Below are 17,993 nucleotides of genomic sequence, written 5' to 3'. Positions count from 1 at the left end.
ACAAGTCCACCTTTTTGGATGCCGTGGGGGGGGGGGGCTACCAGGGGAAGGCCCTTGTGGTCTGGTCTTCAGCACTGAGCCTGGCTCTGCGTCTCAGAGGGAAGGGGAGTATAGAAAACAAATACTGATTGGAGACTCAACGGTTATGGCAACGGATAGGAGATTATGTGGTCGCGAACGAGACTGCCAGAGGGTATGTTGCCTCCAGGGTGCCAGGGCCAGCTCTGTCTTGGATCGAACATACAGGATTCTTAAGGGCCAAGGGGAGCAAACAGACGTTGAGGTTCACATAGGCACCAACAGCATGCCTAAGAAAAGGGATCATGACCTAAATGTGATTTTTGGGAGTTAGATTGGAAACAAAAGAGTAGCACAAGCAGAGTAGTGACCATAAGAATTGCTACGAGTGCCACTTGCAAGTGAAGCAAGGGACAGAGAGCGTGTGCAGATCAACACGTGGGCTAAAGGGCTGGTGCAGGATTGAAGGCTCCAGATATGTGGCTCATTGAATATCTTCTGAAGAAGGTGGGACCTGGCGTAGCCACCTCAGTTGGCCACTGCCCCAAACAAAATGGAGAATCGCAAAGACTGCAGGGAAAAATGGACAGTCTAACAAAACAAGCAGTTTTGCAGAGTTCTTTAGTATATTCGGTATGCAGAAAGCAGACAGCACTGAAACCAGCAGTTATGGATATTGATGAGCGATCCCCGGGAACAATTAGCTACAACAATTAGCTACATTTGAGACACTCAATAGCAAGTCAGACTCCTCGGCACCAATGGGAGTCCGAAACAAAGGATACAAACAAGCCAGAAAGAACGGCCCAGCGATCGGGAAACAGCCCCAGTATTGGGGAAATCAAACCAGTCGATTGGTATGGGATCCAATCGATTGGAAGTAAGCTCGGGGTCCGCCCAAAAGGGCGCGAAGCCCCTAGGAACTATAAAAGACAGGTCCGAAGTTCAGGTTGTATTGTGTCATTGATCTGCACTTGTACTTGAACCTCGTTGTGGTATCATAAGGATACCTGGCGACTCTCGAGCTAGGTAATGAAAAAGAGCCAATTGAATGTAAAGCGTACTCACCAGAACCAGCAACACTGGATATGAAGGACGGATTGCATCTTAACTAGTGGGGCACCAATATCCTGGGTGGGGAGTTTGTAAGAGCTCTTCGTGAGAGATTAAACAAGTTTGGCAGGGGGACGGGAAACAGAGCTATGGATGAGAGGATAGGGCAGCTGTTGAACAGGTAGAAATAGTATGCAGCGAGTCTGTGAGGAAGGATAGACAGTCCATAGGGGAAAGTTGCACTCATTGGAATGGGTTAAAGAGTGACTGTTCCAATACAAGGAAAACCAAGGATAGGGAGATGAACTTAGAACATGGATCAGTACTTGGAACTACGATGATGTGGCAATGACGAAGACATGGATTTCACATGGGGCAGGAATGGTTGTCAGACGTTCCGGAGTTTAGATGTTTTCAGAAGAACACGGAGTGAGGGAAAAGAGGAGGGGACGTGTCACTGTTAATTAAGTAGTGCATCACAGCTGCAGAAAAGGAGGTAGTTGGGGAGGGTTTTCTACTGAGTCAGTATGGGTGGAAGTCAGAAACAAGATACGAGCAGACCCTTTATTGGGAGTTTTCTATATATACCCCCAATAGCAGCAGAGAGATAAATGAAAATGAACAGATTGGACAGCAGATCATGGTGCAGAAGTAACAGAGTTGTTGTCACGGGTGACTTAGCTTCCTAAAATATTGACTTCTCCCTTCTTACTGCAAATGGTTTGGATGGTGCAGATTTTTTTCAGATTGTAAAGGAAGGTTTCCTGACACAATATGTAGATAGGCTGACGAGGGGGGGGCTCTTGCTCGATCCTGAGTCTGCAGGTGTCAGAAGTCCCGCTGGGGCAGCATTTAGGTGACAGTGACCACAACTCCTTGACCTTTACCATTTCCATGGAGATGGATAAGTACAGACATTATGGGAAGGTATTTACTTGGGGCTGGGGAAATTATGTTGCTATTAGTCAGGAGCTGAGGTGCATGAAGTGCGAACTATTGTCCTTCGGGAAATGCACAGCATTAATGTGGGGGTTGGTTAAGGATCACTTGCTGTGAGTGCCAGATAGTATGTTCCACTTTGACAAGGAAGGAATGGTAAGGTGATGGAGCCTTGGATAACAAGTGAAGTGGGGCTTCTAGTCAAGATGATGACGGAAGCTTACTAAGATTGAGGAAGCAAGGATCTGGCACGGCTCTAAAGCGTTACAAGATAGCCTGGAAGGAACATAAAAATGGACTTAAGATAGCAAGATCGGGCATGAAAAAGCCCCGGCGGGACGGATTTGGAAAACACCCAGGCTATTCTACACTTACGTGAGAAACAAAAGGATGATCGGAGTGACAGTACTGTCGATCAGTGTTAAGGAAGGGAACGTGTGCCTCGAATCTGAGGAGTTGGGGGAGGCCCTAAATGAATATTTTGGTTCAGCATGTAGTAGAGAGAGGGAAATTGTTGCTCATGAGAACAGTGCTACCCAGGTCAATAGACTCGAACAGGTTGATACTAAGAAGGAGGATTGCTGGAAATTTTGTAAAGCATCATAAAAGATAAGTCCACTGGGCCTGACGGATATAACGAAGGTTACTAGAGGAAGCGAGGGAGGAGATTGCTGCGCCAGTGGCAATGAACTTTGCATCCTCACTCTCCACTGGATTAGTACCGGATGATTGGAGGGAAATTAATATTCCCCTTTTAAAGAAAGGGAATAGGAAAATCCTTGGGAATTACAGATCCATCAATCCTACGTCCGTGGTGAGCAAAATATTGGAAATAATTTTGAGAGATAGGATTGATGATTATTTCAAAAAACATAGTTTCTTGAAAGATAGTCAGCATGGCTTTGTGAGGGTCAGGCCATGCTTCACAAGCCTCATTGAATTCTTTGAGGATAGGACGAGACACATTGGTGAAGGTTGGGCAGTCGATGTGGTGGATATGGATTTCATTAAGGCATTTGAGATGTTCCCCATGGTAGACCTATTCAGAAAGTTAGGCAAAAGAGGGAAATTTGGCTGTTTGGATACAGATTTGGCTAGCCAAAAGAAGAAAGCAAGTGGTAGTGAATGGAAAGTATGCTGCCTGGAAATCAGTGGTGTTCCGCAGGGATCTGTTCTGGGACCTCTGCTCTTTGTGTTTTTAATAAATGACTTGGATGAGGAAGTGGAAGGGTGGGTTAGTAACTGTGCCGATAACACAAAGTTTGGGGCAGTTGTAGATATCCTTAAGGATTGTTGGAGATTAAAACAGGACGTTGCTGGCTGAAAAGTGGCAGATCGTGTTTAACCTGAATTGATGTCAAGTGATTAATTCAGGAAGGTCGAATTTCAATGCTGAGTACAGGTATAAAGGCAGAATTCTTGGAAATGTGGCAGAACAGAGGGATCTTGGTGTCCACGCAAATAGATCCTTCAAAGTTGCCATGCAGGTGTACGGTGTGTTGACTTTCATGAACAGGGTAATTCAATTTAAGGGCCGCGAGGTTTTCCTGCAGCTTTATGAAACCCACACTTAGGATTGTGTGTCCAGTTCTGGTCGTCTCATTCTGGGAAGGATGTGGATGCTTTGGAGAGGGTAAACACGAGATTTACCAGGACTCTACCTGGAATGGAGGGCATGTCTTATACAGGGAGCTTTGGCTTTTCTTACTGCAGAGATTAAGGAAAAGAGGTGACTTAATCGAGCTGTGCACGGTGATGTGACACATGGACATAGTTAATAGCCAGAGAACTTTCCCAGGGCGGAAATGGCTGTCACGAGCGTTCATGGAGGAAGGTATGCGCTAGATAAGAACATACGAACATAAGAACTGGGAGCAGGAGTAGGCCATCTGGCCTCTCGAGCCTGCTCCGCAATTCAATGAGATCATGGTTGATCTTTTGTGGACTCAGCTCCACTTTCCGACCCAAACACCATAACCCTTAAACACATGTAATGAAGGAGCCTCTATTGCTTCACTGGGCAGGAATTCCATAGATTCACAACCCTTTGGGTGAAGAAGTTCCTCCTAAACTCAGTCCTAAATCTACTTCCCCTTATTTTGAGGCTATGTAACCTAGTTCTGCTTTCACCAACAAGTGGAAACGACCTGCCCACATCTATCCTATCTATTCCCTTCATGTTTTTAAATGTTTCTATAAGATCCCCCCTCATCCCTCTAAATTCCAACGAGTACAGTCCCAGTCTACTCAACCTCTCCTCATAATCTATCCCCTTCAGCTCTGGGATTAATTTAGCGAATCTCCTCTGCACACCCTCCACTGCCAGTATGCCCTTTCTCAAGTATGGAGACCAAAACTGTACACAATACTCCAGGTGTGGCCTCACTAATACAATTGCAACATTACCTCCCTAGTCTTAAACTCCATCCCTCTAGCAATGAAGGACAAAATTCCATTTGCCTTCTTAATCACCTGTTGCACCTGTAAACCAACTTTCTGTGACTCATGAACTAGCACACCCAGGTCTCTCTGCACATGCACTAGCACACCCAGGTCTCTCTGCACAGCACAGCGGCATGCTTTAATATTTTATCGTTTAAATAATAATCCCGTTTGCTGTTATTCGTACCAAAATGGATAACCTCACATTTGTCAACAGTGTATTCCATCTGCAAGACCGTAGCCCATTCACTTAACCTATCCAAATCCCTCTGCAGACTTCCAGTATCCTCTGCACTTTTCGCTTTACCACTCATCTTAGTGTCATCTCCAAACTTGGACGCATTCCCCTTGGTCCCCAACTCCAAATCATCTATGTAAATTGTGAACAATTGTGGGCCCAACACGGATCCCTGAGGGACACCACTAGCTACTGATTGCCAACCAGAGAAACACCCATTAATCCCCACTCTTTACTTTCTATTAATTAACCAATCCTCTATCCATGCTACTACTTTACCCTTAATGCCATGAATCTTCATCTAATGCAGCAACCTTTTGTGTGGCACCTTGTCAAAGGCTTTCTGGAAATCCAGATATACCACATCCATTGGCTCCCCGTAATCCACTGCACTGGTAATGTCCTCAAAAAATTCCACTAAATTAGTTAGGCACGACCTGCCCTTTATGAACCCATGCTGTGTCTGCCCAATGGGACAATTTGTATCCAGATGCCTCGCTATTTCTTCCTTGGTGATAGATTCCAGCATCTTCCCTACTACCGAAGTTAAGCGCACTGGCATATAAGTTCCTGCTCTCTGCCTACCTCCTTTCTTAAACAGTGGTGTCACGTTTGCTAATTTCCAATCCACCGGGACCACCCCAGAGTCTAGTGAATTTTGGTAAATCATCATTCGTGCATCTGCAATTTGCCTAGCCATTTCTTTTAGCACTCTGTGATGCATTCCATCAGGGCCAGGAAACTTGTCTATTTTTAGCCCCATTAGCGTGATACCAGAAGTACTTCCTGTACGCTGTAAGTGGTGGGTGCGTGGAATGCCCGGCCAGCAGATGTGTTGGAGTCAGAGTGATTTGGCACGTTTAAGCGTCTATTTGGACAGTCGCATGGACAGCAGTAAATTGAAGGAGTGTAGGTTATGTTCACCTGAGATAAGAGTAAATGGCCGGCACAAGATCGTGGACAAAGTGCCTGTTCTGTGCTATACAGTTCAATGTTCTAAAGTAAAATAAATGACAAATAATAGGGTGCACGTTGCTTGTTTGGCAAATCATTGGAACACATTCAGGAAACCATTAAGGAACGACTGAAAACGTAATAATAATACTGGGCTATTTGGAGTATGGAAGCAAATTAGTAAGCAACATAAAACGAATATCAAGATGTACAAAAGCATATTGTGATGAGGATGAATAATCTGCAGAGAGTGTGATAGATTAGTCGAGTCGATAAAATGGTGGCAGGTGGATTATAGGGTGTAAAATGTGAGATTGCTAATTTCGCCGATGATAAATTAAATGCTGAATGATGTTAAAGTTCAAAGGCTGCAGAGAGCTGCAAATAGAAGTAATTCAGTTTTAATGTTCATGATCAGTAAAGGTCAGCATGCAGATATAACAAGAAGTTTTATAGTTAAGTGAAATATTTGGCATGCATTGCAACTGGCGTGGTCCATAAAGACGAAAACACGATCTACTCGATGCACACACCTCATGTTTCCGCGAACTCTATACAAAATTGGTCAACATAGGTAAGAATGGAAATGATTCGATTTGAAGCAGTGCAGAGCAGATTCACTCGCCTTATATTTGGCATGGACAGTTATGTTTCGAGGAACATTAGAGCAGATTGGGTGAATATACATTGGTGTTTCGTCAAATGATTTTTCGCTCGTGACAAATATAAGACGCAGATTTGACCCGGCAGCGAATTCCAGTGATCATGTTCGTTTAATTATGTGTTGAAATTGAGAACGGGTAGTGGGCGATAATTAAGGGAAATATGAGGCGCATTGTCCATATATTGACCTTTGTAAATTTCTATCCAAATCTGCAATGGGAATATTATTATGTAATGTAAACGTGGTTGTATTGTGCATATTTTTGATTCAAAAATGAATGACCTGTTCTGGGGTTGAGAGTAAAATGGTAAAATAATAATCATATCAACCGCCATCGTATTCAATGGGGAAATAGTTTGGGTGGTGGAATGACCTACTTTGAATTATATCTTTATGTTCTATTGTGTTTTTTTACATATTTAAAGTACGCAATTATTTTTTCCAATTAAGAGGCAATGCAGCGTGGTCAATTCTCCTAATTTGCACGTCATTGGGTTGTGGGGGTGAAACCCACGCAAACACGGGGAGAATATGCAAACTCCACACGGAAAATGACCGAGCCGGATCGGAAATCGGGAATCCGGCGCCCTGGGGCATCAATGCTCACCAATAAGCCACCTTACGTTCTTATTATTGTGTATCTGACTTGAATTCCACGTGTTTTCGTTCTTTGCGAGGTAACGTTATCCCTAAGATCCATATCGAAGTGGCAGAACAGTGGTGCAGTGGTCAGCAGAGCTGCCTTTTGGCGCCGATGTCTCAGGTTCGATCTCGGCTCTGCGGCACTGTCCATGTGGATTTTGCACATTTTCCCCTAGTTTGCGTGGGTTTCGCCCCATCACCCAAAGATATCCAAGGTAGGTGGATTGGCCATGCTAAATTGTCCCTTACTTGGAAATGTAGATTTATTTAAAAGAAGATCCCTAATAAAGACGTCGCATTCTCCTTCCAAAACGTCACCTATGGTCTGTGTCATGCATATATAATGGAATATTTTTTTAAATATTCTACTTTTCGGCCATAGGAACGTCTCTGATCATCTATCACCAACCGTACAGAATTCACACACTCGGGCAATCTTCTGACACCGCCATCACACACATTTTTCAGACGGTTTGTTTTCTAACTCTTGGCATGCACAGGATTGCATTCATCATACAATTGAAATAGAGGCTTGAATATTTCGCCGGTGCATCCGTGGGTGTCCGAAGTCTGTCGCTGCAAGAATGAGCTTGCCATTGACGAGGCACTGCGTGAGGTCATTGAGACAGGAAAGAACTTTCGATTCTCACGCTCACCTTCATCCACGAGACTTTCATTCAGTTTCTTTATTTCTTAAAAAAGAAACAGGGAAATACAATGAGCCCCCAATTCACATTTAAAATATGAGTCCGGATCTGAAAATGCACCAATTTTGACAAAATGATGGAAAATGAGGTTGGTGGTAAATATCAAACAAGAGAACTGGCCGAAAACGGGATTTGGCATGAAACTTTCCAATGTATTACCGGCTGCGATTTACTAATGGACACGCTTCTCGCCTGCAAATGATTACGCCTATGGTTAACGTTCTGAGCGAGTCTGCAGCGCTGGAATCAAATTCAATTTGAATCACGATTTACGTTTTGAAAATACTGTTAATCATTCAAATATTGCCGCTCAATAAGACATTTCAGGAGAGCAACTAAAAGATTGCCCTCTTGCCTTGGTCAGTAAAGACAAGCTTCGAGGGGCCACAATTATTTTTGTAAATAATCATTTTATATGGTTGTTGAAATGTTTCACCTTCGTCTGATTTCTTGATCTGTTCCGCTACAAGACAAATATTTATGATTAATTTTGAATATTTCTTTGTCTTTTCATTCACTGTTTATTCATTTTTAGAGGAAAGCGTAGCAAAATAAGCCGGTTCTGCTGCACCCAAACTCAAACCCACCCACTGCCACCCACAATTCTCGCCGCCGTTCCCAACACCCCCCCCCCCCCCTCTTTGCAATCTCATTCTCTCCAATTCCCTCGTCTGAATACCATAACACATCATGCCTGGTGACCACTCACATCACCATCCATGCCTGAAGAGTCCCTTCCCAATTTCAAATCCCTCAGCTGGAGATATCCGAACGGCACTTACTGCAGGTGGCTCCACCTTTACGCTCGCCCCGCTCTCCCAGATGTTCAAACCCCCATATCTGTCGTATATCCAAACCCCCACGCATCCATGGCAGAAATATTTTTTACCCAACCTGTAAAACAGGATCACCGTGTCCCAATTCCTCAAGATACTATCCCCAGGCCCGACGTCCAGCAACCAACACTAAAGTCCGATGTACTTTCATTCCGGACTGATCTTATACTGAATACTGAACCTCCCGCAGCGTCAGGTGTTATAGCGATGTCTGAATACACCACTTCACTCTGATGTCCACAATCTTAGCACACCGATGTGCGACCCACCCCCTCCAAATAGCTTGCGAACCACCATTTTCCGCATACCAGAAATATGGTAACCCCCCACCCCCAAAACACACACACACACACACACATTTATCCAGATCTTCACGCACCCTGTGTCCGAACCGCGAGACCCTTTATCTGCTAAGGTCTCGCCGCCTATCCCACCTAACATTCGAATACTCATACCCTCCTCTGATGCACGAATGCATAAAGACAAATCCTATTAGCTTGAGTCAGGTACTAAACGTATAGCTGTAATTATGCGGCGGGATTCTCCTGTCCGCCAGAAGTGTGTTTCTGGGCCGTGTGCCATTCGCTGGCGGCAGGGTGGAATTTTTTTCGGCTGTATGATTGTACTTTTTTCGATAGGAATACCGCCGCGGAAACATCACTTCAGCAGCGTAAGATGCTGGATGAAATTCATATTTAAAATACATTGACGACTCCTCGTACTTTGTTTCAATTCAAACTGTGGACTCTTTAGCAACTAACATGCTCGAGAGTAAATGTGCAAACAGCAGATGTTGTAAGCTTCTGCTTTATACTTCTGGTCATCACAGAAAGTTGGATAAACGGTGTTTTATTTAAATCATTTCCAGGTCAACATAATTAAAATAGATTTTGTGCACCAGTCAACATGGGTAATTGGCTTTTGTTCTCGTTTGCATTTTTGCCATTGAAATTTACCGTTTACTTTAACATGGGCAAAAAATATGAAGTTAATTGTTGACAACTTGTCGATAATGATAATTTCAGGAAGGTTACAATTTAAGATGATCTTTCAGGGAATTCAATCATCGTCTATTAGAGTTATGAAATTGCACACTGCAATTTTGCACAAAATTCGTTATGAAGATCAGAACCCGTGACTGCCCACTTGACCAGACTCCTTCTTCTTTAGTTCTGTCTCTGGATTTACATATTGACTTTGTTATTGTTAACTAATGAGGCTGCGCCAAAATCTGATTATCAATGTTTCAATCAAGGCACAGAAGAAAGATTTTGGAAAAACCAATTTGTCATTCAGTATATTGGAAATCTTCTGACAACGATTGGCTGTCCATTAATATTATCATTTTGTTGAGATAGGATTAACGACTCTATTGTCGCAACTTGGTGATCGGAACTGTTTCCACAGAAACTATGTTACTTTTGTCCAAGAACCAGATTGTTACATTCCAGCAATGTATTACAAGGTAATATAGCTCCCCTGTGCAGCTTTGCTCTCCAAAAGAATTTAATACATTGAGTAACGCAGTGGTTAGCACTGCTGCCTCACGGTACTGAGGATCCAGGTTCGATCCAGGCCCAGGCTGCTGTCCGTGTGGAGTTTTCACGTTTTGCACGTGTCTGCGTGGGTCTCAATCTCAAAAACCATGATTTGTGAGGGTAGTTGCGCTCTCCACGGAAAATGGCCCCTTCATTTGGAAAAAGAATGACGTACTTTAAAATAAATAATAAAAATATTTAGTCCAAAATGTGTTTCACCTGCACCAATTAAAGATTCATTGGCTTGCTTTAATTCTGAAAAAGAAATATGAAATATGTTTTGCGAAAGTGCAAAATAAGACAATTGCGCAATGATTGCTTGACCATTGCATGTCTTTTTATTGTTGTTTCTTTAAGAAAAATGTTTCTCCTATTGGAGCAAAGAGCTATGCACATAGCAAGTGGGTGCCAGAAGATCGTTTACGATATAAAATTCCATGATGTTTGAATGACCGCATGCATTACCAATGCTTCTAATTCAAGATATTTCTAAAAGGCGCCCCAACAGTAAGGCTGCAACAAAGTGGGGGACAACAGTTGAAAATGGCCATATGAACAATTCAAAACAATTGAAAAACGATTAGAGAGGAAGTTGGCCAAGACATTATAGTTCAGCCGCTGAAATTATATTGCTGAACAAACAAATTTGCAGAAATATTTCTGAAGAATACCTGTGGTAGAAATAGCGTTTTAGAGTCAGTATTCACGATCAACAATGCGACAATAAATCGAACGGATAACTGACAGTAATGAGAAAAAATAGTCATGAATGGGTACGGGCCTCTGGCACGGAGTCTGTCCCTGTTGCTCAGAAGGGAAGGGGGGAAAGGAATAGAACATTAGTAATTGGGGACTCAATAGTCAGGGGCACAGATCGGAGATTATGTGGGAGCGAGAGAGACTCACGTTCGGTATGTTGCCTCCCAGGTGCAAGGGTACGTGATGTCTCGGATCGTGTTTTCCGGGTCCTTAAGGGGGAGGGGGAGCAGCCCCAAGTCGTAGTCCACATTGGCACTAACGACATAGGTAGGACAGGGAACAAGGATGTCAGACAGGCCTTTAGGGAGCTAGGATGGAAGCTCAGAGTGAGAACAAACAGAGTTGTTATCTCTGGGTTGTTGCCCGTGCCACGTGATAGTGAGACGAGGAATAGGGAGAGAGAGAGCAATTAAACACGTGGCCTACAGGGATAGTGCAGGCGGGAGGGGATTCAGATTCTGGATAAACTGGGGCTCTTTCTGGGGAAGGTGGGACCTCTATAGACAGGATGATCTACATCTTAACCTGTGGGGGCACCAATAGCCTGGGGGGAGATTTATAAGTGCTCTTTGGGGAGGGGGGGGGGGGGGGGGGGGTTTAAACTAATTCAGCAGGGGCATGGAAATCTGGATTGTAGTTTTGGGGTACGGGAGATTGAGAGTATAGAGGTCAGGAGCAGAGATTTGACTTCGCAGGAGGGTGCCAGTGTTCAGTAGGTGGTTTGAAGTGGTCTCTACTTCAATGCCAGGAGTATACAAAATAAGGTAGGGGAACTGGCAGCATGGGTTGGTACCTGGGACTTCGATTGTGTGGCCATTTCAGAGACATGGATGCGAGCAGGAGACAGGAATGGTTGTTGCAGGTTCCGGGGTTTAGGTGTTTTAGTAAGCTCAGAGAAGGGGGCAAAGAGGGGGGGAGGTGTGGCGCTGCCAGTCAAGGACAGTATTACGTGGCAGAAAGGATGAGAGATGGGGACTCTTCTTCAGAGGTAGTATGGGCTGAAGTTAGAAACAGGAAAGGAGAGGTCACCCTGTTGGGGGTTTACTATAGGCCACCTAATAGTTCTAAGGATGTAGAGGAAATGATGGCGAAGATGACTCTAGTAAAGAGCGAAAGCAACAGGTAGTTGTTATGGGAGACTTTAACTTTCCAAATTACTGACTGGAAAAGATACAGTTCGAGTACATTTAAATGGGTCGTTCTTTGTACAATGTGTGCAGGTGGGTTCCTAACACAATATGTTGACAGGCCAACAAGAGGCGAGGCCACATTGGATTTGGTTTTGGTAATGAAACCAGGCCAGTGGTTAGATCTGGAGGCCGGTGAGCACTTTGGAGACCGTGACCACAAATTCGGTGACCTTACATTAGTGATGGAAAGGGATAAGTATACCCCGCGGGCAAGAGTTATAGCTGGGGAATGGCAATTATGATGCCATTAGACATGACTTAGGATGTGTAGGTTGGAGAAGTAGGATGCAAGGGTTGGGCACACTGGATATGTGGAGCTTGTTCAAGGAACAGCTATTGCTGTTCTTGATAATTATTACCAGTCAGCAGGGAGGAAGGGGTAGAAGCGAGGGAACCGTGGTTTACCAAAGAAGTGGAATCTCTTGTTAAGAGGAAGAAGGAGGCCTATGTGAAGATGAGGCGTGAAGTTTCAGTTGGGGCGCTTGATAGTTACAAGGAAGCGAGGAAGGATCTAAAGAGAGAGCTAAGACGAGCAAGGAGGGGACATGACAAGCCATTGGCAGGTAGGATCAAGGAAAACCCAAAAGTTTTCTATAGGTATGTCAGGAATAAAAGAATGACTAGGGTAAGAGTAGGGCCAGTCAAGGACAGTGGTGGGAAGTTGTGTGTGGATGCGGAGGAGATAAGCGAGATACTAAATGAATATTTTCGTCAGTATTCACTCGGAAAAAGATAATGTTGTGGAGGAGAATGCTGAGACCCAGGTATTCGACTAGATGGCATTGAGGTGCGTAGGGAAGAAGTGTTGGCAATTCTGGATAAGGTGAAAATTGATAGTCCCGGGCCTAATGGATTTATCCTCGATTCTCTGGCAGCCAGGGAAGAGATTGCTGAGCCTTTGGCTTTGATTTTTATGTCATCATTGGCTACATGAATAGTGCCACAGGACTGGAGGATAGCAAATGTGGTCCCTTTGTTCAAGAAGGGGAGTAGAGATAACCCCGGTAACTATAGGCCGGTGAGCCTCACGTCTGTTGTAAAGTCTTGGAGAGGATTATAAGAGATACGATTGATAATCATGTAGATAGGAATAATATGATTAGGGATAGTCAGCATGGTTTTGTGATGGGTAGGTCATGCCTCACAAACCTTATCGAGTTCTTTGAGAAGGTGACTGAACAGGTAGACGAGGGTAGAGCAGTTGATGTGGTGGATATTGATTTCAGAAAAGCATTTGATAAGGTTCCCCATGGTCGGCTATTGCAGAAAATACGGAGGCTGGTGATTGAGGGTGATTTAGAGATGTGGATCAGCAATTGCATGTTGAAAGAAGACAGAGGGTGGTGTTTGATAGCAAATGTTCAGAATCGATTTCAGTTACGAGTGGCGTACCACAAGGATCTGTTCTGGGGCCGTTGGTGTTTGTCATTTTTATAAATGAACTAGAGGAGAGCACAGAAGGTTGGGTGAGTAAATTTGAAGACGATACTAAAGTCAGTGGAGTTGTAGACAGTGTGGAAGGATGTTGCAGGTTACAGAGGGGCATAGATAAGCTGCAGAGCTGGGCTGAGAGGTGGCAAATGGAGTTTAATGTAGAGAAGTGTGAGGTGATTCACTTTGGGAAGAATAACAGGAATGCGGAATATTTGGCTAATGGTAAAATTCTTGGTAGTGTGGATGAGCAGAGGGATCTCGGTGTCCATGTACATAGCTCCCTGAAAGTTGCCACCCAGGTTGATAGGGTTGTGAAGAAGGCCTATGGTGTGTTGGCCTTTATTGGTAGAGGGATTGAGATCCGGAGCCTTGAGGTCATGTTGCAGCTGTACAAAACTCTGGTACGGGCGCCTTTGGAGTATTGCGTACAGTTCTGGTCGCCTCATTATAGGAAGGACGTGGAAGCTTTGGAACGGGTGTAGAGGAGATTTACCAGGATGTTGCCTGGTATGGAGGGAAAATCTTATGAGGAAAGGCTGATGGACTTGAGGTAGTTTTCGTTAGAGTGAAGAAGGTTAAGAGGTGACTTAATAGATGCATACAAAATTATCAGTGGGTTCGATAGGGTGGACAGTGAGAGTCTTCTCCCGCGGATGGAGGTGGCTCGCACGAGGGGACATAGCCTTAAATTGAGGGGTATAGATATAGGACCGATCAGAGGTAGGTTTTTTACGCAAAGAGTCGTGAGGCCATGGAATGCCCTACCTGCAACAGTAGTGAACTCGCCAACATTGAGGGCATTTAAAAGTTTATTGGATAAGCATATGGATTGTATTGGCATAGTGTAGGTTAGATGGCCTTTAGTTTTTGACTTCCCATGTCGGTGCAATATCGTGGGCCCATGGGCCTGTACTGCGCTGTATCATTCTATGTTCTATGCTCTATGTTCTATAAATGCTTATTTGATTTCACAACCATTATCTATGCTTCTGATTAACTTTTGCACGAGACAGAAAGGATTATTTACACCTCTGATTTACTCTTCCCAATTAATTTCGAAGTTTAAAATCTATACCAGATTACCACGAAAGATTTACCACGTAATATTTGAGTATTTTTAATTTTTGCTGAGTATGGTCCACCTGTTCTATGTTCGGCGTTGTGACCTGAGGCAAATCTGGTTCTATTTACTCCAACTGACAATGGTTCATTGAGAATTCCGCCATAATCATGTCAATCTATAATTATACTTTCTCGTACATTTGCCGCGAAGCAATTTCACTGATACTGAAGGAAGTATTTATTTAAAAACATATTTGGAGCAATATTACAGCTGGTTATCTGTATGCAGAGATATTGCTTCTTGAGTTCTCATAACATTTCAAGGAAAAGGTGAAACTGGGTTTATTCACATAAACTAAGTCGTGAGCAAATGAGGGAATATTGAAATTCGCCAAATGCACTTGCCTGTCACATATTTACTCAGATTTCGGTCTAAGTTCAAGGAATGAATTACAACAATGTCAGAAACAGATGTCAATTTAAAGTAAAACTTTCTCAATTAATAAGCATTGAAAGTACATATCGTAAAAACAGAGGATGAAGGTTCCATTGCGCAAAACTTCACACTATCCATTTTATAGCACTGATTGGAGCAAGGTACGAATCAGCTTGACTTTTTGTTTCGTAGTTCCTTCAAATAAAAAAATCCCCTTTTTTATACCTTGATAACGAACAGATTTCCATCTCAATAATTTAAAACACTCCCTGTATGGATTAATTTCCCTGCTCAGAGCTGACATCCCTCTGATCCATGCTTCCTCTCCTCATGTACATTTTCCATTCATATTTATGCCAAACTTTGCCCTTGACATCTCAAGTGGCCAAATATTCATTTATCATGTTAGATACTAATTAAGAGAAATATGCTGTTCTCTGAAAATGTCCTTATTCCGCACTCAGCATTTGTTCCCCGTTGAAGGAAAAAAACTATACAAATATAAATACATGATTGTTGGTAACCTGTCATTTACAGGCGCGTTTGTAAGGAGACCTACTTATTCAATGTTATCTGATGCATAATGACTGCAGAGATAGACAAAAAGGAATCTGGTGAAAATGAAGTGTCGGACATTTAATTCGATTTCATTACTCCCAACAAATATAAAATGTACTGCCAGGCAGATTCTATATCACTGGCTATCTAAGGAAGTTCCAAGTGCCATCACAGTAGTATAATGGACTCATTATACCGTGCACATCACACATTTGCAAAATCAGACGAATACTTTCAGAAAATCAATCGATAATTACTGAAAGTGTAATTACACGGGATGAAATGGAGTATGGTGGCAGAGTAGTAAGCAATATAAAAAGTACGTCTGTATGCACAAATAAAAATTGTGATGAGGATGGATAGTCTGCAGACTGTTTGATAGATTAGACGAGTAGGTAAAATGAAGACAGGTGTATTGTAGGGGCGACAGGTATGTTTGTTAATTTCACCTGGAATAAATTAAATGCAGAATGCTATTAAATTACAAAGGCTGTAAAGAGCTACAAATAAAAGTGAGGCCGTGTTCATGTTCATGAGTCAGGAGAGGTCAGCATGCAGATATAACAAGAAATATGAAAGCTAATCGAAATGTTGGCATGCATTACACATGAAAAATGTTCTGCTCGATAAACGCAGCTCATATTTGCGGGACGTTTGTACAAACTTGGTCAGCATAGGCTAGAAGGGGCACGCTTCGTTTTAAAGCAGTGCAGGGCAGATTCACTCGCCTAATATTTGGCATGGGCTGTTATCTTACGAGGCAAGTTAGAGCAGTTTGAGCGATAATACACTGTTATTTCTGAAATTATTTTTCGCTCGTGAGAAATTTAAGATTCGGAATGGATTTGGAAGCGATTAGCAGTGATATCGGTCCTTCTATTGTGTAGTTAAACCTGGTACTAAAAGTGGGGGGTGATAACGCAGAAGTGAGGCGAATTTCCCTCCTTTGTTGTTTTTAATTTGTCATTGGAATTTTCTATACAGATATGCAATGTGAATATTATTACATAATGTAATCGTATACTGTGTTATGCATATTTTAGATTGAAGAATGATTGATCACTTCAGGGATTGGTAGGAACGGGGGTTGATGTTAAAATCATCGTCATATCAGCAATGATCGTATTCAATGGAGGAACCGCATGGGTGGCCGAACGCCCTACTTCTATTTGTATGTTTATGTTCCTATTGTTCTGCAGCTGACTGATCCTGCAAGTCCTTGGTATATGTATTAGCTATGTAACCTTAGCTCAAAGTTCCCCAACAAAGACGACGTAGTATGCTTCAAAATCGAAACCGATTATTTGTGTCATGCATCTCTAATTGATTAACTTTTTTCAACAATCTACTTTGCCGCCTACGAGCGTCTCGGTAATCTATCAAATACCGCACGTATTCCATACCCCAGGGCGATCATTTGACCCCTTCCTCACGTTCATATTTTCCGGACGGCTCATTTCACAAATTTTGGCATGCACTGGAGTCCATTATTCGTACGAACGAAATAGAGGCTTGATATATGTCGCGACTGCATTCTTGGGTGTCTGGAGTCGTTCACTCAATTAATGAGCTTGCCATTGGCGAGCGTCAGCGTTAGGTCCTTGATGCAGCAATAAACGTTCGACTTTCACTCTCACCTTTATCCACGAGAATTTCATTGAGTTTCTTTATTTCTTTAAAAAGGACGAGGAAATACAATTGGGTCACAGTTGAAATATGTGTTCGGATCTATTGACAACATAATGGAAAGTGTGTTTGGTATAAAGATCAAACTTTATAACTGGCCCAGAATTGGATATGATATGAAACTTTCCAATGTGGTACCGGCAGTGATTTACTAATTTGCTAGCTTCTTGACTGCAAATAATTACCCAATGCTTATGGTCCTCAGCCAGGTCGGGGCGCAATAAAATGCTTAGATTTCACTCGCGATTTAATTGTTGCAAAACATTGACATTTATTCAAATATTGCAGGTCAATAAAAAAAATCAGGAGAGCAACTAAAAGACTGTCCTTCTTGCCTTGTTCATTAAGGATAAGCTTCCCGGGGCTAAAATTTATTTTTGTGAAAATTCATATGCCATGTATGTTCAAATGATTCACCTTCCTCTGCTTTCTTGAGCTCTTCCGCTGTAAGATAAAGATCGATGAGTGTAATTATGTGAAGAAGAAACGCCTACACAACTAAAAACGCAAAAATACGAAAATACTCAAAAAACAAAAATGCCCGATCTTCCAACACTGAACAGGAGAAAATCCATTAGAGAGGCACAACACCTGACAAGTGGAATGTTTGTAAATCCTGGGTAAAATTTTGTTTTCCCACATGTTTAATATAAATGTAATAGGATTTTGTAGCTGCACCAAAACTGCAGACATTTGTGTCTTTCTCGCAAGCAATTTGGTATATAACAGCAACTGTCCATAGGTGTGCAGGTCAGATTGATTCTATATGCAAGATTGCACTCAGTGGCCAAAATTGATTTCAGGTTCTGGGGCAGCACTGTAGCACAAGTGGATTTC

The 17,993-nt window shown here is 42.8% G+C and overlaps 1 protein-coding gene across 1 annotated transcript in view; it reads right to left on the bottom strand.

Annotated features, from left to right (window-relative positions):
• LOC119976524 (golgin subfamily A member 4-like) overlaps window positions 1–17,993 on the bottom strand; it is a 1,176,663-nt gene that overhangs the window by 124,769 nt on the left and 1,033,901 nt on the right. The window contains exons 170-175 of the mRNA XM_038817077.1: window positions 17,574–17,600; window positions 17,108–17,143; window positions 14,882–14,908; window positions 10,251–10,286; window positions 8,094–8,120; window positions 7,607–7,642 (exon numbers count right to left, since the gene is read on the bottom strand). Coding sequence (XP_038673005.1) covers window positions 7,607–7,642; window positions 8,094–8,120; window positions 10,251–10,286; window positions 14,882–14,908; window positions 17,108–17,143; window positions 17,574–17,600 — 189 coding nt within the window. The remainder of the gene's footprint in view (window positions 1–7,606; window positions 7,643–8,093; window positions 8,121–10,250; window positions 10,287–14,881; window positions 14,909–17,107; window positions 17,144–17,573; window positions 17,601–17,993) is intronic.

This window comes from Scyliorhinus canicula, chromosome 13, assembly GCF_902713615.1.
Source record: "Scyliorhinus canicula chromosome 13, sScyCan1.1, whole genome shotgun sequence".
In the NCBI taxonomy this organism is placed as follows: Eukaryota; Metazoa; Chordata; class Chondrichthyes; order Carcharhiniformes; family Scyliorhinidae; genus Scyliorhinus; species Scyliorhinus canicula.
Note: the sequence above shows the minus strand (reverse complement) of the source record. Positions and strands in the feature narration are given on the sequence as shown.